Genomic DNA, 26,529 nt, shown 5'->3' with positions numbered 1-26,529 from the left:
CACAGAATTGGAAGCAGGCTCCAGGCTCTGAGCCATCAGCCCAGAGCCTGACGGGGGGCTCGAACTCACGGACCGTGAGATCGTGACCTGAGCTGAAGTCGGACGCTCAACCGACTGAGCCACCCAGGCGCCCCTCAGTCTGATTCTTAATCAATGACAGCAGAGTAAAAAATTCATTTCAAATAAGAATATATACATCTTCTCTAAGTAGCCTCATTAGTAGAGTGTAATCTAAAGAAAAGTAGTAAACTTACATAATTTTCTGAATGTGGAAATATACAGATTTATATGTTTATAGAAATTTTAATTTCTACACTTGAAGTCTTTTTGATACAGTCCACCTAGTTTTCTGGGTTTAAAACACAATGCTTACCATATTAGCCACCGGGGGGAGGTGGGGGGGGAGTCAAGATATTAAAAACAAAAGGACCCTTTTTGATACATGTCAGTTCTTCAAAAATCACACAGTTCTATGATTCCTGGGTTCTGGAATGAAACATACTCAAGCTGAAAACCCCACCATGGCACTTAGAATTTGAGAGGCCTGAGCAAGTTATTTCATTTCTCCAAGCCTTAATATCCTCATCTATAAAATCAGTAGACAAGACTCTTATTAGGGTTAAAAGATAAAATGTTTGGAAAATCACATAGCTCAGACCTGGCACAAAGTGGAATCTCAATAGCGATTAAATCTCTCGTTTTCCTTACAAAATCCTCCTGGCGTCCTGACCAAGAACTCTGGTACATGAATCACACTGGATGGTGGAGTGAATGTTTTAATTAACCCAGGTCACTGAGCTGCCTTAAATGCTTTTCTGTGTAAGGCATATAAAAATCTAAATGACAGAAATTAACAAGACCACATATGTGATAACACAGATCTACCTTGAAACAAGACTTCAGACGACCAGGGTCGGGGTGGGGGCGGCGGGGGTAGAAATAAATGCACAGGTGCGTACAATACATCCATGTACCAAGGGGTTAACCACATGGAATATGGATAAATTAAAAAGCAAGAAAAAAAGGACAGAAGGATATCTCTTGGTATATGTAGTTATAAACTTAAGAATGTGAATACATAGCCCCTGTCCTGGAAGGATCTATAATCTAAGAGAAGAGAGAGAAAATGGGTGATGGGCATTGAGGATGGCACTTGCTGGGATGAACACTGGGTGTTGTGTGCAGGCAATGAACCATGGGAATCTACCCCCAAATCCAAGAGCACACTTTACACACTGTATGTTAGCCTATTTGACAAAAAATTATATTAAAAAAAAAAAGGAAAAGAAACTGTTAAGTTCAATATAATAGGGTAAGTAATAAGACAAAAGTATGCACAGGGCATCCTGTGACACACACAAAAAGGTGGCAGGATGATTAAGAATTAATCGGGAGAATATACAAAATAGGAAATTAGCTTTATACAAAATGACCGCATATACAGAAAATTATAAAACTTTACTGAGACATAAAAATGAACACATGGAGAGACATTTATTTTAGGAGGGAAAAATTAAAAAAACAAAACAAAACATAACAAAACACAAAAAACAAAAACCAACCAACTTCCCCAAAATTAATTCATGAATCTTACGTGTTGCTAACCAAAATCCCACTGAAATCCTCCTGTTGGGAAAAAGAGGGCAAGAAAATTCTGTAATTTACCTATAATAATAGGCAAGACAAAATGGTTAAACAGACACACTAAAGCAATATGCCAGGACTGATTCTAGATTTAAAAAATTGAGAAATATAAACAATGACAAGATTAGTAGAAAAAAAAAACAACAAATGTATCATTTGTGGCATAGAGGTCTCTGTAACCATAACAGTAAAAAAAAAAAAAAATAGCTAAGTGAAAAAGGCTAGCAGAGTTGATAACAAAAGCTTAAGCATTTTCTATCTTAAAAATAAGATTAAAGAATAATAAAAAACAGAAAATCAAATTTGGGAAATTTGTAAAGTGCTCTTACAAAATCAATAGCAACATAAACAGCCAAGTAGAAAAAGTGACCATTTTCCAACTATCAAATTTAAGTTGGAATATAAATGTTGCTTCAGCTTCTAGGAGAGATGGAGTAGCTGACAGACAAGAGCTCTCAATTCTATGGCCAACTAGAAAACCCAGATAAATATGGCAATCATCTGCTTGAAAGCAACAGGAACTGCTGAGGAGAGAAAAGAACTTCAGAGAAGTGAGCTTCATTCTCTAGCCATTTTTACCCTGGGACATGCCAATTCTCAGCACTGGGAAAGGCTGAGTTCCATGAAAAGCCTAGAGGAGGATCACGGTGGGAACAGAGAGGCCAAAAAACACTTAGCCGGAGCTTAGGAGGCTTCAAGTGTACATTGGGCTTTCTCATCGGTTCATGTGCCAAATGCTGGGGTGCTGCACAGAAAGGGAGGCTTACAGCCTAAACAGAAAACTTATGAAAAGTAGAGCAGAGACATCTCATGACATTTTAGAACCCACCAGGGAGTAGTGCCTATAGAATATACTAGACTATCAGTTGAAAACTTGGAGAGCTAGACAAACGAGATATAAATTAGCCTCAGTTTAGCATAGTGCTTGATTGGAGGACGAGTGAATGCTTCCTAGAAGAAGATATTTTCTGGAGCCTATGTAAGTGTCTACTACTTGATATAAAATTTCAAGACATCCAAAATACAGAGCCACATGATTAAACACCAAGGAGAAAAAGACAAAAGAATTAGAACCACACATGATCCAGATAAGGGAGTTAACTGAAAAGACTTTAAAATAATTATTAATATGTCCAAGTAAAGATGAAAATATGAATAAAGAGATGAAAAGATAAACAATTTCACCACAGAAACTGAATACATCAAGACTAAACTGAATGAAATTCTGAAAGGAGAAGTATTTGAAATTACAAATTCCACAGATATATTTAACAACAGAGTATATTCAACAAAAGAAAACTTACATTATTAACAAGGTACTTCCTCTAGATTCTGGTATTATTAGTGAATATTCTGCAACTACTTCTTAATACTTTGGATGTAAAACCATTTTCTACATCAAGTATGTATTTTTTAAGTAATTAGAAAAATACAACAACAACATAAACAAGAACCTTTTTAAACGTGGGGCAGCGGAGGGATAGCCAGGTAAAGGAAAAGTAGGGAAATACAATCTAGGTAGAAAAATTCTAAGAATAAAAGCACAGATACACGAAAAAGGATGTTATTTTCAGGACATACAAGCCATCCAACACCACTAAAATCTACACAGTAAGGTGAACTTCTAAAATATCAATATATGAGCTAGAAGGGGAACTAAATCACTAAGTCACAGTGAGGAGTGGGTATATTTAAATCATTGTAAGGTGCACAGACCCAATTAGTTATAGGGAGTGACTAAAAGGTTTAACATGGTCAGATTCATTTTGAATGGATATTTCTAGTTGCTAGGTAGAGGAATAATTTAAGGAGTCAAGATTAAAAGCAGGAAGACCAAGCAAGTGGCCATAACAGCCCAGGTAGGAAAGGTGAAGACCTAAGTTACAAAAGTCGTAGAAATCCAAAAAGAACAAATCTGAGAAGCAGGCAGGATAATGTGTCAGTAAAATTTTTTGGATTCCTTGCAGAAGGCTGAATAAAACCAGAAAAACCATCTACCACAATTCCTGGTTTTCAGTTAGGGTGGGATAGATATGGTGGTGCCATTAATGAAGAACTGAACTACCACCTGGGTAGTGGGAGGAGCTTTCAAGGTGAAGGTGGTAAATCCAGGTTCAGACTTCTTGAATTTGAGGTGCCTGAGATACATCTACATAGATTTATTTTGATGCTCTGAAATTAATTATCCCAAACTCAGAATCCACTTATTCCCTGGAAATACAAAAATTAGGTTTCAAAAGTATGACAGGCAGAACACTTATACTCCCTTCCCCCAAGTTGTCCACATCCAAATCCCCAGAACCTATGAATAACTTATATGGCAAAAGACACTTTGCAGATGCAATTCAATTAAACACCTTGGGATGGTGAGATTTCCTGAATTATCCAACCGAGCCCAATATAATCACAAGGGTCCTTATTAGAGAGACAGAGGAAGGTCCAACTGAGAAGAAGGCCACATGACAACAGAAGCGGGAAGAGGCTGGAATATGTGTGAAAGGGGTCACCGGCCAAGGAATGCAGGCGGCCTGCAGAAGATGAACAAGGCAAAGAAAGAGATCCTCCCCTTGGAGCCTGTGGCAGGAACCAGCCCTGCCAACACTTTGTGAGGCCCATGAAACAGACTCTGGACTTTGGATCTCCAGCACTGTGTGTAAGACAGTAAATGAGTGCTTTTTTAAGAGACCGAGTTTGTGGTAATTTGTTACAGCACAATAGGAAACTAACACCAGGTTACACTATTCCTCTTGAAAATGAAGGCTAAACTCTGGTTTCACAAAGAATGAGACTTTGTACCACCAAGCAAAATAAAGAAAATCTTGAGGTCTGGAAAGTAGGGCAGGGTGGGGGTGGGCAAAGAGCAATGAGAAGAACTTGGGGTCTTTGGAACTGGGCCCAAGGAAAAGACTGCAATGAAGTATATCCAGCGGTCTGACCCTCTCTCCCATGGAAGATGTCCTCCCACATCCTCATCCACTGACCACCAGGCATGATGTGGCCCAATCCCACCGTCCTAGCACAGGTGGCCACAGCAAACACTACTGAGAAAGCAAATAAGGAAAACCCCAAACCTGTACTTTGTGAGAAGCAAATGACTGACAGTCCCTTGCAGAGACTAAGGTGGTTATTCCCAGCTTTTTAAAAATTATATTTATTTTCTAATCTTTGAAAACCTTAAACAGACCCCACTCACTGGAGAAATGCACACATGCACAAGATTTTTCATGTAAGTTCCAAGGCCTCCCAGTTTAAACATCTTTCTAATCTTATAAATGAGGACTTCTCAGGCAAATACTTAACTGTTTTCCCCATAAAAATTTCTCTAGAAACTATATAATAAGTCTTTCTTCTCTTCAATTACCAGATAATGGAATTTATATTTGTAAGAAGAAAAATTAAAAAATTGATGTTTTCTGAAAGCTTCCAGGTGATTAAGTAACAAACACAGTCTCATCTAAGAGGCAAAAAAATTGAACACTAAGGAACAGAACACTCTTTTTCTCAGTAATAAGGATTATACTTGAATATAATAGTGTATAAATGTTACCTGATCTTCCTAACACATGATTATTTCACCATTTTTTCCTATATTTAGGAGAAATAACTTTCTTAAAATTTATGGACAAAAAATATTCTGAATCTATCATCCTATGAACAGTCATCTGCCCAAGGACAGGATTCAAAAGGAAAGTCTACAAGTGCACTGAATATGTGAGTGAATCCAAATGCAAAGCAGTCTTTCAAGAAACAATATGACGACAGCAGGACCTAAAATTGCTATTGTCTACTAAGTATTTAATTTCTGAGAAACCCTTCTATCTCAAATCCAAGAATTTCACAAAATATTACCAGTAAAAGTTCTTAGTTTCAATGAAAAGTCTGTGATATTGTTAAGCAAATATTCTAGAAAGCTATACTGTAGGAAATAATTACTTTGAGAATTATGCTTGTTTGTGATACTAATCGACAAAGCAGTAAATCAGCAACAGCACTGTACCTTAAAGAAATATTTTTGCTATTTTTAACCCAAAGTCAATTTGACTTGGCAGGTGGTGGAGGGTTTCTCAGATATAATGGTAACGATAACAATAATAGTGATAACACCAACAGCTGCACTTAATTTGCGTTTAGAACACTGCCTCACACTCAGTATGTACTTTACTTGAATTAACTCCTTTCAGTTTCACAACTAACTTATGAAGTCCTAGAATCAGGACTATTTTACAGATGTGCAGGAGTGGTTTGGTATCCTCCTGCTCGTGGGCACATAGCCATTTAAGTGACAGAGCCAGGATTGAAACTCAAGCAATCCAACTCCCGCTGACTGCAGAAGGCAGTCCTGTTTCTCTCCAGGGGGGGAAAGACGCTCAAAGTGTACGTGCTAGAAATATAGCTGCGTCATCTGTAGCACTCGGAGTCCTATCAGAGTCCCCATGTCCCCAAAGCTCTCGGAATGCTGCTTCATCAGAGCTCTGTATCCATCCCAGTGAAAAGCCTACACCTAAGAACCCTCTAACCCCCTCCAATGGCAGGACTGTGGTTCAAAGGGTTTTCTTTGAGGTGAAAATGAGGCTAACCTTCCTGAGCTGCTACAGGGCCAACACGTGCTGTTCCCTCAGTCCGTACTTAATTTTTCTAAGAGGTGGTAGGAAGGGAACTGCCATAATAAGTCACCAACTTGCAATAGTGGAGATATTCTGGAAAATAGTTTCCTATGTCCCCGTTAATTGGACAAACGTGCTTAATTTCCAGAATTGAGTTTTCTACCCAAAAACTTCCTTTCCTGGTGTTTGCCCAAATGAATGCTTCATATACGATTTATGTTTTAAAAAATCATACAAGAGGGGTGCCTGGGTGGCTCAGTTGGTTAAGCGTCCAACTTCAGCTTAGGTCATTATCTCACAGTCAGTGAGTTCAAGCCCCGTGTTGGCTCTGTGCTGACAGCTCAGAGCCTGGAGCCTACTTCGGATTCTGTGACTCCTTCTCTCTCTGCCCCTCTGCCTCTCATGCTCTGTCTCTCTCTCAAAAATAAATAAACATTAAAAAAACACTAAGAAAAAAAAAAAACAGACAAGAAAGTCAATGTTAGCTGGATGTGACCCTAGGAATCACCTACTTGAGCCCCCCTCTCTCCCAACACATGTAGAGACTGGAATTAAATTTTCAAAGAAAAAGATGCTTGTTAGTGACAGCGGTGGGACTAGAATAAGCCCTTGACTCTTGGTCCAGACCATTCATAATACTGTGCTCTTTCTAGGCACTTGACCATGAAATCTGCTCAAAGCTCAGTGGTATGGAAACAAAAGAGTACCATAAATGTTATCAGATATTATCCCTGCAGATACTACTTACAGTTGCAATTCAACATTATAAATTGAAGTGTTAACTTTCAAAAGTACAACTGCTTATTTCAGGAACGGGAAAAGCACTTCTAAAAGCCAAAATATAACCAAAGTAGAATCAACATGCAATTTTGTAACTTTTAAATAGTCCTGAAAAATCTTACAACTATTTCCAGTGCATAACAGAAAATAGCAATAAGGATAAGTACTCCTTTCCAACTATTCTAAAACCTTTGATACTAAAGCAATAATAAGAAACAGATACAAAAACTGTACATAATTTGGCTGACCCTAAGAGTCTTGTCACCAATTAAGTTGCTTTCACTCTGAGAGGAGTTTCGCCTAAAACAAAAATACCATCTGTTTTACCTAAAACATTAAGATGTTCTATTTTCTTGTCATTTCAGAAATCACATCTGTAGCCATTTTCTGAAAAGACAGCATAAGACATTATATTTATGGGTGACTGCATAAGGAATGATGTTCAATCAAAATGTAATTTTCATCTACTGGGAGAGAATTTCATTTCTCCAATAACTGTAACGCTGTAACTTTGGAGGAACACATAGTACATAAACAGGCTGATTTTCACAAATAAAAAGACCTTAAAAGTTAATGCAGTAAAATAAAGTTGTTTTGTTACTAAAGACAGACAAGGCAAATACGTTTATATTCACTGCGTATGTCTTTGTCGACAACTGAAATCTATCTTGTGTGAGGTTTGTAGGTGAAAAGAAAAAAACAACAACAACTTATTATTGGTACTAGTGAGCCACCATATAAGAGGTAAAAATATGAAAAGAACAAAACACAAGCCACTTTTACTTTCAAAACACTTTTAGACACAATATTGGTCCTGGGAAAGACATTCTACTCTACAATCCAATGAACCAATTGAAGATACACAAACACTGGAAAAAACATCACTCACAGTGAAGGCAAACACAATGTCACAAGGGATAAAGAACACATGAAGAAAAACACACAAGCCATCCAACTACCTATGATACTTTGAGTATATATTAAGCACCTACAAAAACCCCTAAAACCCAGGTATGTTTTACTTTGAAAGGTAGCCTAATTACACATACAATTTTCTTGCCTAAAATAAAATAAAATAAAATAATGCTGCTCTCCAAATAAGGATGAAATAAATAAGTCCAAAGGCTCTATTTAAAATTTTTCTTTTACCACAAAGTTGTGAAGTGTTCTGAAGTCCAAGATGGGCTTGAAGCCCTTCCTGACTTTTTCAGGATCAGGATACTTTCACTAAAATCCTTTTCCTTGTTCCTCTTGTAGTGCACGCTTTATTAATCTGCATTTAGAAGGAAAAAAAATCTTGTTCAGAAGAACAGAAGACTTTGAAATACGCCATATTACTTCAGTCTTTCCTGTGAACTGCTTTGAGTTAACTAGCTGTATCTTAGTAATTTCAGGAGACAGGATGGACATGGAGAGAAAAGAAGAGAGAGAACAGAAGACTAAATGTGTAAGAAATCAGAAAAACAAACTACGGACTCTCTCTAGTAGAATTATCACCTCCCCCCACCCGAATACACATCACTTTTAAAAATCACTCACATTCCAGATATTTAATTTACTTTATCACTTCCATAGTGCATTCTATAACTCCAACAGGGGGAAAAACTTTGGCACTACAGCAGTAACAGAACAGAATCCCTCAAGATTTGCATTATCCAGCAGATACACCAAAACTAATGCCAGCTTTTCTTTGGCACTGTCTCGTCTCCTTTCCAAAATTTTTCTTCGGTTCCACAAAGTAATGTATTTCCAAATACCTTAACTGGAAATTTTTATAATCCTTCCTAGATTGTAGGTGGTAATCCCCAGGGTAACTCTGCCTTTACACTGTAAGGCAAATCTCACCATAATCCAACATGTATAGAACACATATTTTTCCTCTCCATCGTCTGCGCTTTCCTGATTATGATCTCTGATGGGGTAATTGCAAGATGTTGGAAGCAACAAACAAAATCGCTTTAATTTCATTAGACAAGCCACGCAACTAAAACACCTTGTATAAACTTAATTCACTGTATAATAATCTGACAATAAACTAGAACCACACAGCTAGTTAAGAAAGTTTGATTTAAAGAATAAACAATAAAAAGGCAATTAAAACACAGACTAACCAGGCAATTTAGCAGGTGTTCACTCAACACATAACTACTTTGCCATTGCTTTTCAAGAAATAAAACTTAAAACTATCATTTCAAATGCAGTCTGTTCAACCACTTCCACAGATAAAATCTAAAGCTAATAAAATCTAAAATAATTTTGTACCTAGGAATAAAATCACAGTAGACTAATTATAACAGCCCGGGAAGGAAGATTCTTTTCAAGTTCACATAAAATTGATGAAAAGAATGATTTAAGATACCATGCCCTGAAAGCAGTAAGAAGACAAATTCCATCCACACTGTAAATCATTTAGAAATCACTATGTGAGAATGATAGCAGGCTACTGATAAACATTTTCTTCAAACTTCTAAATGGCAACAAAAATGTATATAATTAATTGACAGTTACAGTATTTAAAGTTGCCTATTACAAACTTTAAACTGCCTAATGCAAGACGTGTAAAAGGTATTATTTCAGGAGGTGCAAGAAGGCATTAAGAATTTCTTTTTTAATTCTGATAATGAGGAAGCCTAAAGCATAGTCAAGAAGCTAGAGCACTAGCAGACAAATAGAGTCAAGGCAAGGACTCTTACAAAGAAGAATAGTCAACACTTACATACCTCTGTGCTTACAGAATGTGATACCATGGGCGAAGAGTCAGCACTACTTGACTTGAAAAAATTTCTTAAGAAACAGACATTTTTCAATTTTTGGAAGGGATGGGAAGCAGAACAAAGAAGAAAAGTTGAGGCACTCAAGCACGATGCTAATAACAATCTGATGTCAGTCAGAGAGTTCTGGTACTTTCTGCTGTACTGTGTCTTTATTAGGCAATTTGCTAATTATTTTAACTAATTACTTCATAATTCCTCCAAACCATTGCTGTGTAAATCTATAATCTCTATCTCCAAAATCTAAAAAACTCTGAAAATCAAGTTTTTCAAAATTCATTTGGTGGCAAAACCTATTCCACTTGATCTTAATATTCGGAAATTTTAAGTTATTTGATAAGCCCTGTCCCAGACCAAAATATTATTTATGCAATATGCCATATATTCATATTAAGTTCCTAAAATTTTAAAAATTCTGAATTCACAAAGATTTCAGGTAAAGGACTGAGGATTTTGTTTAGAGGTAGGCTATACAGCAGTCCAAGTCATAGACTACTTACAGCAGACATCCTATCTGTGTAGGTTCTGAGCCAAAAGAAAACAAAACAAAAAAACCCACCCAAAACCAAAACCAAACAAAAACCAACAGGAAATGAAAGAAGGAAAACATGAACACATCCCAGCACAGTGTTACACAAGGCAAGAACACAAAATAAAGCTGTCATCGAATGACTATCTGAACTAGGGAATAAGTATATTTTAACATGGTCCTAAATAGATCACTAAGAAACAGTGAACATTTAAGAATACTGTGTTTTCTTCGTACGTGAACACCCCTAATCCCAATAGAACATATGTGCTCTTACTTTCTCTCTCTTCCAATTCTTTATTTTGCAGTTCTAATTAAGTTTTGGTTTTGGAATAAATGGGAAACCTGTTTCTTAATAATTGTGTGGGATATGATTTTTCTACCTAACTGATAGAAGAGTCTTGAGAACAAGTTTTTAAGAAGCTTCTAGCACCCAGGACTGATTTATTCAGTGCAGATCTGTTTCTACAGTGTACACAACACAACTCTAGTCTGAGTTGACGAGGACAAGGAAGAGTAGTCAATGATCAGAAAACACAGTAGCTAGCCTGGGGTCTAGAAAACGAACCTAATGAGTAGATCATGCTAGCTGCCTACCCACAAGCTGTCTTCATATTTTCTTTTACTGAGGATGACAATAACTTTAACTTACAAAAAAAAAAAAAAAAAAAAAAAAGCCCTTGATTCCCCATACTTGAGGTGGCCACATAACACAGTTCTGGCCAATGAAATGCAACTAGAATTCACAAAGTGGAGCTTCCCAGAAAATTATTGTATCTTCAATTTAATAAAAGTCAGCAGACTCAAGTGACATAACTTTCATCCTCTGCTCCTCCTCCCTGCTCCTAGCTGGAACACAATGCAACGTCTGGAGAAGCAGGCACAACCTTGAGACCATGAGAACAACTGCCACAGGCTGAGGCAGGGCTGAAAGGTAAAAGGGGCCCAGTCCTTTAATGACCTCAGGGAACACATCACAAGTCCTGAACTACCTACTTTGAAACTCATACCTAAGAAAAATAAACTGCTTTCTTGTGAAGCCAATGTAGTAAGGTTTTCGTTATCTGCAGTTGAATACAATCTGAAGAGAAACACTATACCCACAAGAAACGATGCTGAAGTACCAAGAACTCATATTAATCTTAAAAGAAGATAGCACTGAATGCAAGATGATTCTTCTAATGCAAAAAATTTCCCATAAAGATTGATCACTATAGACATACTTTTCCTTAGAGGGCTGCTTAATTTTAAATCTGTCCTTAACTGCCTAACAAATACTACACATAACTTCTCATAATTGCTACCTTCTCTACCTGAATTTTTAGTTACCAATTCAGCAAACACCTCCACCATATGAAGCACTTCTTCCTCATTTCATTCAACCATTTGTAACGTCTTCAATTCAAGCAAGTCTTCTTCATTTTCTCCATGGAAGTTGAAAGGCAGATTTCATAAAAACTTAAGCTCAAACCTCAGAATTTACCAAACCTATGCTCTCTTTAATTTAATACAAAAAGATATGCTAATGTAGGCATTATTTTAAACTTCATATAGAATTTTATGAACATAAGAGTATTTGACCAATCCCTTCTGGTTATTGATGAACATTTAAGTATTTTAAACATTTAAAGTATTTGTTTGGATGATAAAGCTGAGAGACATATTTTGCCCACAGTTCTCTTCACCTCTATATAGGATTATTTCTGCAGGATACATTTCTTCCAGTGCAATGCCTAATTTGAATGCACCTGGCACATATTACTAGGTTACCTTCCAGAAAGATTGCCAGGTGTCATGTTAGGATGGTGAGCAAAATCCAACCTATGCCTTCATGGGATTTATAGCAAGTTTCCTCAGCAGAATATCACATAGGTGCTAAGTTGGACAACAGTGGTTAAACACATAGTCACATGGGAGCACGTAAGAGTGCCACCTAGTCTAACTCAAGGGTATCAGAAAAAGGTTCCAGGAATGTAACATCTAAATTGAGTTCTAAAAAGATAATCAGGAATTTGTGTGTGTGTGTGTGTGTGTGTGTGTGTGTGTGTGTGTGTATGTGCGTGTGTGTATATGACTGGGGATGTGGTGGGAAGGGTTTTGTTTTGTTTCTAGGCAGCAATAGTCTAGAAGTAAGAGAACACAGTATGTCAAGAGAATTGATAGTTGAAGGGCTGAAGCACATAGTGCAGGCTGAGGTGACGTGAAAGATGACACGAGACACCAAAATGCAGACACATGATTCAAGTTAAAGAGTCTGTGAGTTTATCCTTAAGGCAATGGAGAAAAGAAGAGTTTTGAACAGAGAAGTTAGAACATCATTGCTAGTATCTGGTACTATTAAGTTCATATAGGTAAACTTATTTAATTCCTCCAACAAATGTAGGAGGGAGGGACACCCACCACTGGGGTGTCACCATCATCCAGGGGAGAGACATTACCAACCTAAAAAAGGGTACTGGCACTGAAGATAAGGAGAAGTGGACAAAACTGCAATACATTTAGAAAGTAGAATGAAAAGAGACAAAGATGACCAGGGCAATCCTGAAATTTATTATCCAAATGAATATACCTTTGAGAATCAAAGGGGACCACTAATGAAAAACTGAATACACACTCACTCTAAAATTGAGGCCCAAGTTGAGGCGCCTGGGTGGTTCATTTGGTTGAACGTATGACTTCTGCTTAGGTCATGATCTCACAGTTCGTGAGTTCGAGCCCCACATTGGGCTCTGTGCTGACAGCTTCGAATTCTGTGTCTCCCTCTCTCTGCCCCTCCCCACTCATGCTCCGTCTCTCTCTCTCTCCTTCAAAAATATATAAAAACATTTAAAAAAAAATTAAATTGAGGCCCAAGTAAGTGGAGGACAAAGCTGACATTTTATTGAAGTGCTTGGGACCACAGAGTGGGTATGAGTAGAGACTAGGAGTTCTGTTTTAGAGAACACTGAGATGGAGGTACAAGTGAGCCATCTCAATGGAGCTATCCACCTGGCCCGTGGGCAGAACTTGAGAGACTTTTCTCAATAGAGATATACATGTGGTGAGTCAACGGTACGCTGACAATAAATGAAGGCAATGGAGTAGGAAATATCACTCTTACCAGGAGCTTTTATCTTTTAAATCTTCCTGAGGCAAAACAATTATTTATTTAAGATCTCTTATATGCTCTTGACTCTCCACCTCTTTCAGATGTTAACATAATCTCAAGCTACACATCTGTATTCCTGTAGATTTTTCTACGGTACACATTTACCTTCAGTTTCGGTAACCAAATTTACAACAATGATTTGGATTCATGACGTCTCCTTACTTCCAGTGCCTTCTTACTTTTGATTCACACAGTAGTCAGCTGAATTGACTTTATCCAGAAAATTTTTAAAGAGTACCTGTGGTACATTTTTATAGGTGTTTTCATATTTGAAAATGTCTTTTTTTGTTGCCTTCACATATGAAAGAGAACTGTGAGTATAAAATGATTTCAAACCTCCACAGACTTGTCGTTACCGAGAAGAAACCTAAGTCAGTCTAGCTTTTGTTCCATATTATACATGATCTGTCTTTTTGCTTGGGTACTTTTACAATATGTCCTTTTCCTTTTAATTGAACTAAGTTAGCAAGACACACCAGGGGTGACTCTCTTTTCATTTGTATTACCCAGAACTTCACCCTTTTCATCTATAAAGCAAGACCTTCTCGGCTCAGAAAACTTTTCATCAATTGTATCTTTGATCGTTGCCTCTGCTCCATTTTTTTCCCGAAGAAAATCTCTAAGTCTTTTGTTAAAATCTTGCCTTCCATGCCTATCATCTTCTGTCCTGTTGTTTCCACTTGTCTTCCTTGGCGCTGCATTCTGGCAAAGCGTCTCATGGGTTTTTTCTGTCATATCACTGGACACGCTTGCACAATGTCAGCCTCACTCTTCAGTACGAATAATGAAGATGCTCTCTCATCGCACCCCCACCAATAACCTTTCCTTTTGTGGCTCCCCCATGCCAGCTCGCCATCTTTTTATTTCAGCTCTCTGTGTTCTGTTTCAGGCTTCTTAGAGATCATGACTCAAACTTTTTGAGAACACCAAAGAGGTCTTTGTGAAATGTTTTCCTAGTCTCTGTTACAAATCATTTTAAAAGGCAAATCGTTCTCCCAAGTCTTCTTGTACCCCTACTTTTTGTCATTCTGTAGGGCCTTTGCACAGGTTTCCTATGGTAACTTTCCATTTACTTCCCTACCCTCTCAGAAGTAGACATCTACCCAGACTCTGTGTATGCTAAAGGTACCCTTGGTCTTTATTCTGGGATTGGCTGAACTCCTTCTCTTATTCCAGAGTTAGTTTTTTTTTTTTTTGACAAGTATTTGTTGAGCACCTATAATGTGCCAAGTATTTGCCAGGGGATTCAAAAGCAAGTAAGTTCCCTGCCACCATAGAGCTAATATTTTAGCAAGAGAGTTGGACAGCAAGAAAGAAATAAAATAACCAGTTTGTTAATAATGCTTGAAGGAGGTAAAGAAAATGCAGTGATGGAGAACACTGAATAAGTTTTACCATACATATAATACATATATAAATAATATAATATACATATAATAACATAAATTATAAAATAAGGAATAGAAGTCCAGATGCATAGAGGTAGCCTGAATGCAAAAGGTCCAAAAGGCCAATCAATCAAGGTGGCTATGGCTGTAGTATTCATTCTTTTATGCCAGCTCTGGTGAACAAATGGAGAGGTTCTTTCTTCAGCAAAGAATATCACAGTATCTTCCTGGCCCGTGCCACTGTCAGTAGCAATTTCCATAAATGGGTACTTTCCTAGGTCAGTGCTCTACCATCAGTTCCCCATTTGTTTCTGCCTATTTTATTTCTGTCAGATTGAGTCTCCAAATTGGTTGTAAAATACAGACACAATGGAAGCCCCCTTATTGTGATTAAGGCTGGCAATAGATCTGTTAATTGAAAGAGATAAAATTGACTTAAAAGTCAAAGGTAAAGTAGGACATTTTAAAGTTATACATATATGACTCAATAACTCATATTCATGTATGTTTTACATATATATAATTTCCTAATCTACTGATACAACAGCAAAGCTACTTTGACTATGGGACCACTAATTCCTGGATCGTACCTACTACATAATCATCATGTGATTGATCATGTATGGTTTCCAGCTTAGGTTAATGTAAAGTAGACCAAGAACTTCAACATTTAAAAAAAAATATTAGGCAACAGGAGTACAGACTGCTTCTCCATCTTTATGATTTTCTTCCCAAATATTTTATAGGCATCTCACCGATCAGTGACTTACCTTTGTTGAAAATCTCCAACTTCATGTATAAAAGCAAACTTTTTGTATAATTCATCAGTTTAATAAAAAGTAATCAAATCATGCAAGAAAAGTAACAAGATCAACTGATCTGGGAATAAATAATCGATTCGTGATAATCATACAACTCAACTGAACTACAGAGGGAGAGAATTGTACTTGTTTCCCTAGCTAGCAGCTTATTGATGACAAGGTCAAGGTACGATGGGCACCAAAAAGGAATGGAAAGAATCAACTGATCTAGTTGGCTAATTAAATGGAGACTGGTTAACAGAAATCTTAGGCAGAGAGAATGAAAATAATAGCTACCTATCTCCTTAACAGCCTCAAAAAAAACAGCACTGTCCCTGTATTAAAATATTAGTCCTCTTGTCTGGTTGGTAAAATACCGGAATTTCAAAGCTGTGGGAGTAGACATTATAAAAAGGAAAAGGAATCAATCCCCATATCTGCTTCTAGAGACCTGCAATGTTGCTTTTATTTCTAACTGTTTACCACTGGTCAGTGAATAATTGCATTTTTCAGTCTAGTTGATCAACTTTATAGTTTGTGGATATCTTAAATTGTGGCAATAGGTTGACCGTCAAGCCAAGGTTTGGTGTTCCTCTGATTGTTCATCATCATCTTTGTTTTCATGAGTTTCAACAGGAAATTGAGAGAGTCAGTCTCAGGGTCCCTAATCAGCCATCACATAAAATGAAAGTGTCAACTTTTTTGTTTTTTAATATAATAGGTGTTATTCATCTAAGTCAATGTAAGGTTGAAACAGTATTTCAGGAATTAATAACTCATCATGTCTGGTATCATAAAAAAATAGAAATGTTAAGAGTAGTAAGACAATCATGGGAAAAGGTAGAGTCTTTTCTCCTTGTCCCTCCCCCAAAGACCTTTATATTTCCCTGGGTGCAGTGGGGGGGAAATACCAGGCAAAATACAAGCTGGCAGATGATTGATTTGGAATGGCAAACACCAAAAAACAGTACTTGATGTTGGTATCCAGACATGATTGCTCTAAAATAAGTTCTAACATAAAATTAACTAATATATCTGTTGAAGCTATCTCCAACTCCCTAAGAAACTTTCAGTTACTTCAAGTAATACACTATATTCTACTGAAGTCTTTTCAATATAACATCCTTTCTAAAAATATCCCAGATTACACGCAGCCTGAAATGTATTTCTGGATAATTGGAGAACTGGTCAATCTGTATCTTGAAGAAGTCAAAATTAATAAAATATAACTCAGATGCAACAGATGAAAATACACAAACACCTTTCACAAGCAATTAATACTTAAACAGAAAAGCAACTCAGAAGAGAGTTTAGGAACTCATCCTTCAAATCCATTAGTGAGTATTAATTCTTAAACAGACTAGACTATTAATACCCACAAAGACCTACACTAGACTAGAACAGCTCAGTTTTTTATTTTTGAGATTCTCCACTGCTGTCAGTTAACAATTCCCCCATTAAAAGAAAATTCTAAAGTAGCTTTAAAAGAAAAGGACATTTCAGCTACTCTCATACTAATAGAACCTGCAAAAGGTCCAGAGTGTCAAATCCTAGTCAAATCATGTATTCTATTATTACCTTGAATTCCCTTAGGATAATATTAAAATGCAGCCCGCAATTTTCAAGAATGGAAATCCTCAATCTTCCTGACTTTGTACATTTTCTTGCTAACTAAGGTGAAGGTATTTCTGTACTAGTTTTCTAGTACATGACAAGATTTGAGCTCTCACTATTACAATCCACGAGCAACAAGCACAGTTCTTACACTAGGTACCACTGTTAATCTCCCCCAAGAAAAGCCATGAGGCACAAGTCAAGCTCCATCTTGACGTTCACGGCTCTCTCAACAGACTCCAGGTCTTCATATTAAAACCACTCTGGTTCAAGTCATGGAATCTCAGTTCAGTTCTGTACAAATGCTTCTACCAGGTCTGTATTATAATAGATAACACTGACGGAATCTGAGCAGTTAGAATTCTATCTCTCCTTTTCTTCGCTTAAAACTTAAGCTGAAACAATTGTTAGGGATATCAGATACTTTTCTTAGATACTTTCTGAGTGTGACTTGGTATAAAAATACATTGATGACATGGTAACCGATGAGAAAATGATTTCAAGTCTTGAACCTCATTACACTATAGGTAATTATTGTGAGAAGAACTATTTGTGATAACATCAAAAACACAAAATGTGGGATCAGGCAAATCCTCTTTGTCAACAACAACAGAAAGTCTTATGTGTAAAAACTGATCTGATCAAGTCAACTCATTCAGTATCTTTTGAACCCACTCAGCGCAAAGAGCCTCAAAGAATGCAATCTCAACGGAGTTAATTCTGTAAGAATACAATGATGCTGAGATGCAACCTAAAATTTTTCAGGTCTCATGGTATGAAACTCTAAAATCTCAAGTGAGCAGTTGTCCAAATGTTGAGCAAATTCAAAGCTCTTCCTAACTGTTGTTTATTTTTGCTTGCAGTAGTAGTGTATTTGGAAACCTTCTGGCATCCAGACTCCAAATATTAGATGAAAGAACTATTTAGGGAAAATATATGCCAGGATACCACATTTTCACATACAATGTGAGCCATGTCGTATGCACATCTGGTGTCTAAAGTTCAATATTCTCTTCAATCAATAATTAATTGTATTTCAACAAGTCTTTATTCGATTCTTGCTATGTTGAGTAAACTTCCGAAGGTATGTTGGGGGAAATAAATAAAAGAAATAGTTCCTACCATCAAGGAGTTTACAATCTAGCAGACTTAACCTCAAATAATTATACTGACAGAAATAAGACAAAATCCATTCACAGCTATATGAGTAAGTCATTTTGGACCTGATTTAGACGAACATTTAGGGCCCCTGTCATAATGGGATGACACTTTGGGCATCTAGAGGGGAGGGGGAATACTGTACATATGGTAGGTATGTGCACTGGAGTGGCCAGTGGGTAAACTGTAGTAGACAGACTTCAAGATGACTGCCATCATTCCCTCTGCTTCCTATATATGCTCCTCACATCATTTAATGGAGAAGAATTTCCTCCCCTTGAATCTCGACTGACCTTAATGACTTGCTTGACTAAGAATGTAGTGGGAAGGACCTCCTAGGACTTCTGAGGCTAAGTCCTAGAAGCCTTGCCGCTTTCACTCAGGTGACTTTCTCAGGGTTCTGCTGTGGGTTGATTCCCGTGACAACTACATGCAATAAATTAGAGGCAGAGAGAAACTGATAACAAAAGAGCAGGAAGGCATTGCAGTGGTTCAAGTAAAACGTAAAAAAAAAAAAAAAAAAAAAGTGGCTTGAAACCGAAAAGTAACAGGAAGGCAGGAGATGATGGATGTCAGAGATGAGTAGAGGGGAAAATCCAAAAGACTCTCCAGTCCCTGACACTTAAAGAGCAAGAAAAGGTAGAAGTCAAAGTGGGTTCTGGGGTTTTAGAACCTAGACAACCAAAAAGAGAAGGATACTATTAATAAAGATTGTGATCCAAAAGGAAGTATGCATGGAGAAAACCAGAGGAAATTAAATTAGAAGTGCTGGGCAGCCATCCAGGGAGAACCATTCAACAAGCAAATGGCAATGGGGGTATCAAGTGCCTTTTGTGGGATTAAGTGTTTTTTATATCTGGTAGTCTGAAGTCACCCAAGTCCAAAGCACTGACTTATTTTGTATCTCCACATGCTTGATGGTTTCTTTTAAAATTAAGCCCTTTTTTTTTCGGGCCAAAAGAGACATAAGATCTCTTACCAATAAGTGCCTGGCTTAAAATTAATAGTACTTAATGGTAAATTATAATTGATTTGAATAAATTATTCTCAAACTAAAAAAATTTTCTACTTGAAAAATTAAATTTGCAGATTTACAGAAGTTATCTCAATGTAATTTTAGCTGTATACTTGGTGGCATTTCAAATTATCCACTTTAAAAAAAAAAAATTCCTTTATACACTGTCAGAACACACAACTTGCTGGCCTGAGCTGTGGCAACATTTGTTTCCATCCTGCCTGAAGGACCAAATGCCAAACCAAGACTGAAATCCCTGCATGTCTCAAAAGTTTACCTTCCATCCTGTATGTCCTCTGCACTCCTAATCCTCTAAATCTTTGTATTAAAGCTTTTTACAATTGTTTCTTTAGGCAATTATATGTGTGCAGAGAGAAAAAGAAACATCTCTGTGCGTTTAAGGATTATTTAAGGCTAGAAAATTTATGACTTGTTCAGGGAGCCCTAACTTTTAACTCTTGCTGTACCTGCTTTCCACACAGACTACAAATGCATACACTACAATAGCTTACGTAACCTTGTGGACTCAAGCAGGTACATGGACATATATCACATCACTGTGAGCAGATTATGGACTACTTTTTAAACACCCACAAACTAAAGTACGTTAAGTTACATAGCTATAACTAATGTTGCCAACAACATGATCAAATTCATTTACATGTGTTATCGAAACTATGGGTTTAGAAACTATGGGTTTCTCATCCTTTTTGCACCATAATTCCTTGAAGACTCTTTTGAGACATTTTTTGCTACTCAACCCCCTCATACAATTTTAATATAACACTTAAATGTATGTCTGTTATGCACTATTACATACCATTTTTATGCTATTTTTATATATTTAAAAAAATAGTACTTTTTTTTTCACACTCTAAGAACCAATTTTTACCCTCCTAAGAAGGACGTCTCCCTCACTGAGAATGCATGTTTTAGTTAGATTAGTAATTTGTTACTTAAATAAGAACTATGCTTATAATCAAAATAATGCTAAGCCTTAGATGATTATGTAAGATTCATGAAGAATATGAGAAAAATGTGTGACCATACTTCTGAAACTTCTAACTTAAAGACTGAGAAGTGCAAACATTTATTTCACTTTCAGTACCTGCTAAATAAAGCTATCAAACTCTTCCATTTTAAAGGTTACCATCATTCCTCATTCTTCAGTGATATTACTGAGAGTGACTCAGTATTTGTGGCTAACAAGTAAAATACAGATTTTAAAACCAGAAGAGTAAGTAGTTCTATTCATGAGGTCCTCAAGTACAAAAGAGATAAAAGTAAGAATTCGACAATTGTTAAGTGCCCCAATTCACCTAACCACAGAAATAGTAGTAGCACTGACGTTTGATAGAAAAGAACTGTGAAGAAGTAATATTAAGATGAAGAACACTGTTTAAATACAAACTGTTTTAAAGGAAATATTAAAAAGTGACAATTTTACTAATAGTCTCAAAAATTCTATTAGATCTCCTCAATATCAGAGCCAAAAAACAGATTCCTTAGTTAATACACCTGTATCTCCTTTCTTCCTCCAGCATAAGTAGGACTAAATATCACTGCTAGTTAAAGCAAGGACAGTAGAGGAAAAAGAGAAGCCACAGGGTTTCTAACTCACTGTGGCTCCATCCCACACACCCTTCCATGCACCCAAAGGAAGACGAATGGGGTGCAGAAGGGGCATGAATTGCTTACAGCAAGCATAACATATTTTTATGGTAGCAGAAACAAAGATCTTTCCCCACCAAAATACAAAAAGGAGGAAAAGTTAAGAGAATTAAGCCTAAAGCCAAAGAGATTTATGGATACCACAATTTATTAGGGGCACAATATTTAAGAAATAGCCATGTAACCCCAAATATTTACTTATTTTAAGACAAAGAAAACATTTAGTAGTTGCAGTATCATTACTCTTTCATGACCTGACAATCTGAAAGCTTTTAAGACTGCAACAAGACTTTCTTTAAAAAAAAATTTTTTTTTATTAAAAAAATTTAACGTTTATTTATTATTGAGAGACAGAGAGAGACAAAGCATAAGCAGGGAAGAGGCAGAGAGAAGAGGAAACACGGATTCCAAAGCAGGCTTCAGGCTCCAAGCTGTCAGCACAGAGCCTGATACGGGGCTCAAACTCACAAACTATGAGATCATGACCTGAGCCAAAGTCGGACGCCCAACCAACTGAGCCACCCAGGTGCCCCCCCCCCAAATTTTTTTTAATGTTTATTTATTTTTTTTAGAGAGAGAGAGACAGCAGAGGAGGGAGGGGCAGAGAGAGACAGGGAGACATAGAATATGAAGGAGGCTCCAGGCTCTGAGCTGTCAGCACACAGCCTGACGTGGGACTTGAATTCATGAACCAGGTGATCATGACCTGAGCCAAAGTCAGATGCTTAACCATTGAGCCACCCAGAAGTCCCCCTGCTTTTTTTTTTTTTTAATTTTTTTTTTAATGTTTATTTTGAGAGAGAAACAGAGTGGGAGCAGGAGAGAGATAGAGAGAGAGGGAGACACAAAATCTGAAGGAACTTTCAAGTTAAGATATAAACTATCTGTTCCAGTTAATCCCTTCTTTTTCTGGCCAAAAAAAAAGAAATATAGGATTTCTTTGCCATTACTTCAGTGATACTTTACTGTAACTAAAAAATACTTATCTTCTTGTTCTAAGATATGAACTGTATATGTTTTAAGTCTCTACTTCTTGAAGAAATTTAGCCAACTAAGGCTTTATTCTATGCTTAACCAAAATGTCAACTTTATTACAGCAATTGTGTATTTTCTATAATACTATTATTCCATTTATTTTTAAATAATCTCAATAAAGAATATCTAGCTAAAATTATGAATTATCCTTTACAATTATTCTTTTACGCTACAATTTTTAAATAATAAATTTCTCGGATAGTAAAATGTTATATAAGAATACACTGTGTATCTGGGTATTGTGGGTACTGATCTATTGATATTTGGTTATTAAAAACAGATGACTTGGTTAAATAATTACCGGTAAAAACACAAAACATTTCTTTCTAAATGAGAGGTAGCCACCAATTAGTCACTCCATTTTTAGGTCACCGGAGCACCCTTCCCAATTACCTTAACATAAACCCACAATGCTAAAATGAGACAGTCTGACCAGCACAATGACAAATAACTAGTAAACAGTTTGCAGTAAAATCCTTAATAATTAAGTTTCTTCCTTCATTTTAAAAATAGGATCAGGGATTAATGAAAATAAGGTAAGTAAAACAATGAGTTAAGAAAGAACATAACCATAAATTGTATTTACCATTCCATCCCAAATATCTGTAAAAAATACTGTTATAATAATTCATTCAGCAATCAATGCACCAAGCACTGTGTTAGCTATTAACACCGAACATGACAGCCCTGGGAGAAAATTCATTTTTTCAGACAACTTTGTACAATTAATAAATTGATTAAATAAAATACTTCCTCAAAATATATACTGGCTGGAGCAAAAAATGTTGAAAAGCAAGAATGTCAAGTCAGAACCACAGCAAAAGTTTGTGAGAAATTATGTATTTACCTTGGATCTGCACTCAGCGTTATTACAGTTTTTTGTGGTAGAGAACTTTGTGAGCTTTGTTTCAAATCCTATAAAAATAAGCAAAAATTTTTTTAATTTTAATTTTAAAACTCAAGTTTCAAAATTAGCTATGTAATAGTACTTACAAGAATCCTAAAAAGGGTAAAATGGGGAAAAATCCTCTTTCCAGCTACACAAAGTCCATCAAAGTTCAAGATAAGTAATTCTTGTGTGTGTGCATACATGTGTGTGTGCATTTAGATCTCAGGACAGCATATGTCACAGGGACCAGACTCCAATTAGGAACCAAATCAGAGTCCTAAAGATAACTGTGCAAAAAGTTTTACTACTTTACCTTTGTATCACAGGTTTCATTCATATCCTATGCAATGTTTGCCCATTTGTTGGATTTTTTACCTTAATATGAAAATATGAAACCATAATTTGATTACAAGCATCAGTATATGAAAATACTGAAATTATCTCTGATTCCAGATGTGTAAGTTCCAATTACATGCAAAATTTCAAAGCCTATCATTCATAATAGACTCTAATGATAAAAAAAAAATTACAATTTTAAAATATCTGAGTCGCCAAGTGGAAGTCTCAAGAGGTCTGCAACCAACCATTTTTTTCAACTGTTCTTTGCTGTGGAATAGCATATTCTTCCTTTCAGAGTATGTTCTGTTTTATTGGCTCATCTGATCCTAACAACAGTATAATATGTCTGGTATCGTCTCATCTTACAGGGCTCATAGATGTTAAGCAACTTTTTCAAGGCCCATGCGATTAGGTTCAGAGGTTGAGGCTAAAAGCTAGTCTCCTAATTCCTCAACCACTCCTCTTCTGTTACACACATCTGAGTACTGCCCACAGCACTCCATGGCCTGACCTTAAAACCAGAAGACAATTTAGGATCATTCAAACTGAAGTTCAGCAAGAACAGATTAAGGATTTACAGCAGCAGTGCAAACACCAAGGGGCTTCTAATTTAAGCCAAGCAAAAATAACTAATTATGATGCCCAGTTATCTCACCATATCATCTTACAATACATTATCATCAACACACTTAAGAGTGTTTTGGAAGCCTGTTATGTTTCACATAACAAAGTAAGTTCATTATTTTATTTTTCATGCTTAGATTTAGTCAGAACAAAATATACACCATAAACCAAATACAGACACACTGATAGGAAAGAAGCACACACAGATATTTCATATAAAATGATATAAATTCTAAGTACAAGGAAATCACAATTTTTTAATGTCTCTTTTCACTAAGCTTCTCATCCCCCTTTCCAAATTAAGAATAAAAGAATCACACACTTTTATGATAAATATAAAAGATATCAACTAACCATGTCTAGGAGGTTATCAAAAGAGTAAGAGTTGTACGAGTTTTTGTCCTTCAAAATAAGAAGTAGTGCAGAATATCCGATTATCTTCTTCAAATTCATTAAGGAATGAAAGAGTCTGTGAACCAAAAATGTTACTGGTCTGAGAAGTAATTCAAATATCTGTATACAATATTTTCAGTTTCTTTAATAATGGCCAAACCACCATTACTCTCATCCTGTCTTCACAAAGTGCAACCTATAACGAACCTATAAAGAATTGATACTTTTTTGCCCACAATTAAGTACTTAGAAAAAAAGGAGGGGGGTTAATCACAAGATACCACTAATAAGGATTCATTTAAAGTAGAAAACTTTCTGGACATACCTGAAACACATAAACTTATTCAAAATGATTCTTCTTTTTTCTTTCTTTTTTTTTTTTTTAACCTGCTGATACATTCTATGAATATCATGTCAAATAATAACACCCTGCATGATCACTCCAACAGCTTTAAGGCGTTCTTACCAAAAAAGCACTTGGATACTTTAGAAAATTCTTTAGCAAGTGTTGAAATAGCAAGAGAAGACATGAGTTTAACTCTTGCTCACAAAATTCAATCAGTATACACACTTCAAAAAATTCAAATTCTTGTTCAAAAAAAAGAGAAAGTTTTCACAAGTCTGGCTAATGAAATTGTCTTTGTCCCTGTTAAATTTTCTTGGTCATTAAAATTGCTAACTGTATTCAAACTGTATTTTTACGTTAGAGGAACCAAAGAGATGCATACCAGTCAACTGATTCAAGATCAATTCCAGAATATAATCTTAGGACATTACCAGCTATTGCTGAAACACTACACATAGGAAAAGAATTTGTTTGAAGTTTTTCTCAAGCTCAGTCTTGTTTCTTTAAAGAACAAGTATCCCTGTTTATAGAACAGTTATCTCTAAGTAAACTCACTGGAGAAATCTGTAGAGAAACTTGGTGACTCATGCTTTAATCAACCATGGAGTCTATTATGTTTTAGAGTGATTATATCATTTTCCCCAACATAGGAAGCAATTTTGCATCTATACGTTAGGAACATTTTTGCTGGCATGCAACAACATCAAAAAAAAATTGTAAGAGAATCAGAAATAACTTCTTTTTGTAGAGCATTGAGATTACCTTCAAAGATGTAAGTGATCATAATCGTAAGTTAATTAACTAGGTAAATGTGTTATACATACACAGTATTAAAGTCTTAAGGACATGAGTTCAGGCCATCAACCAGCTAAGCTTCTCAGTCTATTCAAATGTTTTCCTAGATGATAACAAGTGTTCTCTCCAGATTAAGAGACAATATGAATGGCTACAACTCAGTTCTAGAAACAAGCCCCTCGATCTAAGTTTATTTTTATTATCTACATAGCTATCTTTATTAGGCTGTCTGAACCTGCAGAATAAAAGTCATGTTTTCCATCAGCTAAAACCTTATATGTATTACAGCACACTGAAGAGTCCTAATTAAACTGAGGGAATGCCACAAATCAATGTTTGTATCCTAAAGGCACACACACAGTTTTCTAATGAGATAAGCACTAAGTACTGATACAGTATTCCCCAAAGCTTTCTCAGGATGTATAAAGCTGTTTTGTTTAAGGCAAAACAAGACTACACATGGTAAATAAGTTTGGGAAACACTGGGTAAAGCAAAATTTTAATGTTTCACCACTTCAGCATTGTGGGATTTCTCAGAGCCTCTAATTTGCTAACATGCCCTTATCCTATTATTATCAAACAGTTCAGAGAACATCACTTAGAAATCAGTTTTCTCCTTTGTTATCATTACTGCTGTTCAAAGCTGGTATTATCATGTTTGTTTCAATGAATAGTTTGATCTATGTTTGGACCCTCATACTCACCCTTTGTTCATTTTTTTCTACCTACCTTAATTACAAGGTATAAACTGGCAGAATTTTAAATCTTTGTGTAGCTGACCTCATTACCATTTCTTCTCTTTTACATAGCCACATTATCCACTTTTAAGCTGAACATTCATCACAAAGTGTCCCAGTCTAACTCATTTTTTCATGCCATGATTAGAATTAACCTTCAAATAGCCATGAGGTATTCTTGCTCTCCACGTTATCATTTTATAAACATTCAATCTACTGTTGAGAGAGCAGTAATGTAAGTATGAATCA

General features: G+C 36.2%; 1 protein-coding gene across 1 annotated transcript in view; it reads right to left on the bottom strand.

The window, feature by feature from the left end:
- The window catches only part of MAN2A1 (mannosidase alpha class 2A member 1), a 167,052-nt gene that overhangs the window by 55,662 nt on the left and 84,861 nt on the right, over nt 1–26,529 (bottom strand). The window contains exons 11-12 of the mRNA XM_030326180.1: nt 24,364–24,478; nt 23,005–23,072 (exon numbers count right to left, since the gene is read on the bottom strand). Coding sequence (XP_030182040.1) covers nt 23,005–23,072; nt 24,364–24,478 — 183 coding nt within the window. The remainder of the gene's footprint in view (nt 1–23,004; nt 23,073–24,363; nt 24,479–26,529) is intronic.

The sequence above is a fragment of the Lynx canadensis genome, chromosome A1 (assembly GCF_007474595.2).
Source record: "Lynx canadensis isolate LIC74 chromosome A1, mLynCan4.pri.v2, whole genome shotgun sequence".
Classification (NCBI taxonomy): Eukaryota; Metazoa; Chordata; class Mammalia; order Carnivora; family Felidae; genus Lynx; species Lynx canadensis.
Note: the sequence above shows the minus strand (reverse complement) of the source record. Positions and strands in the feature narration are given on the sequence as shown.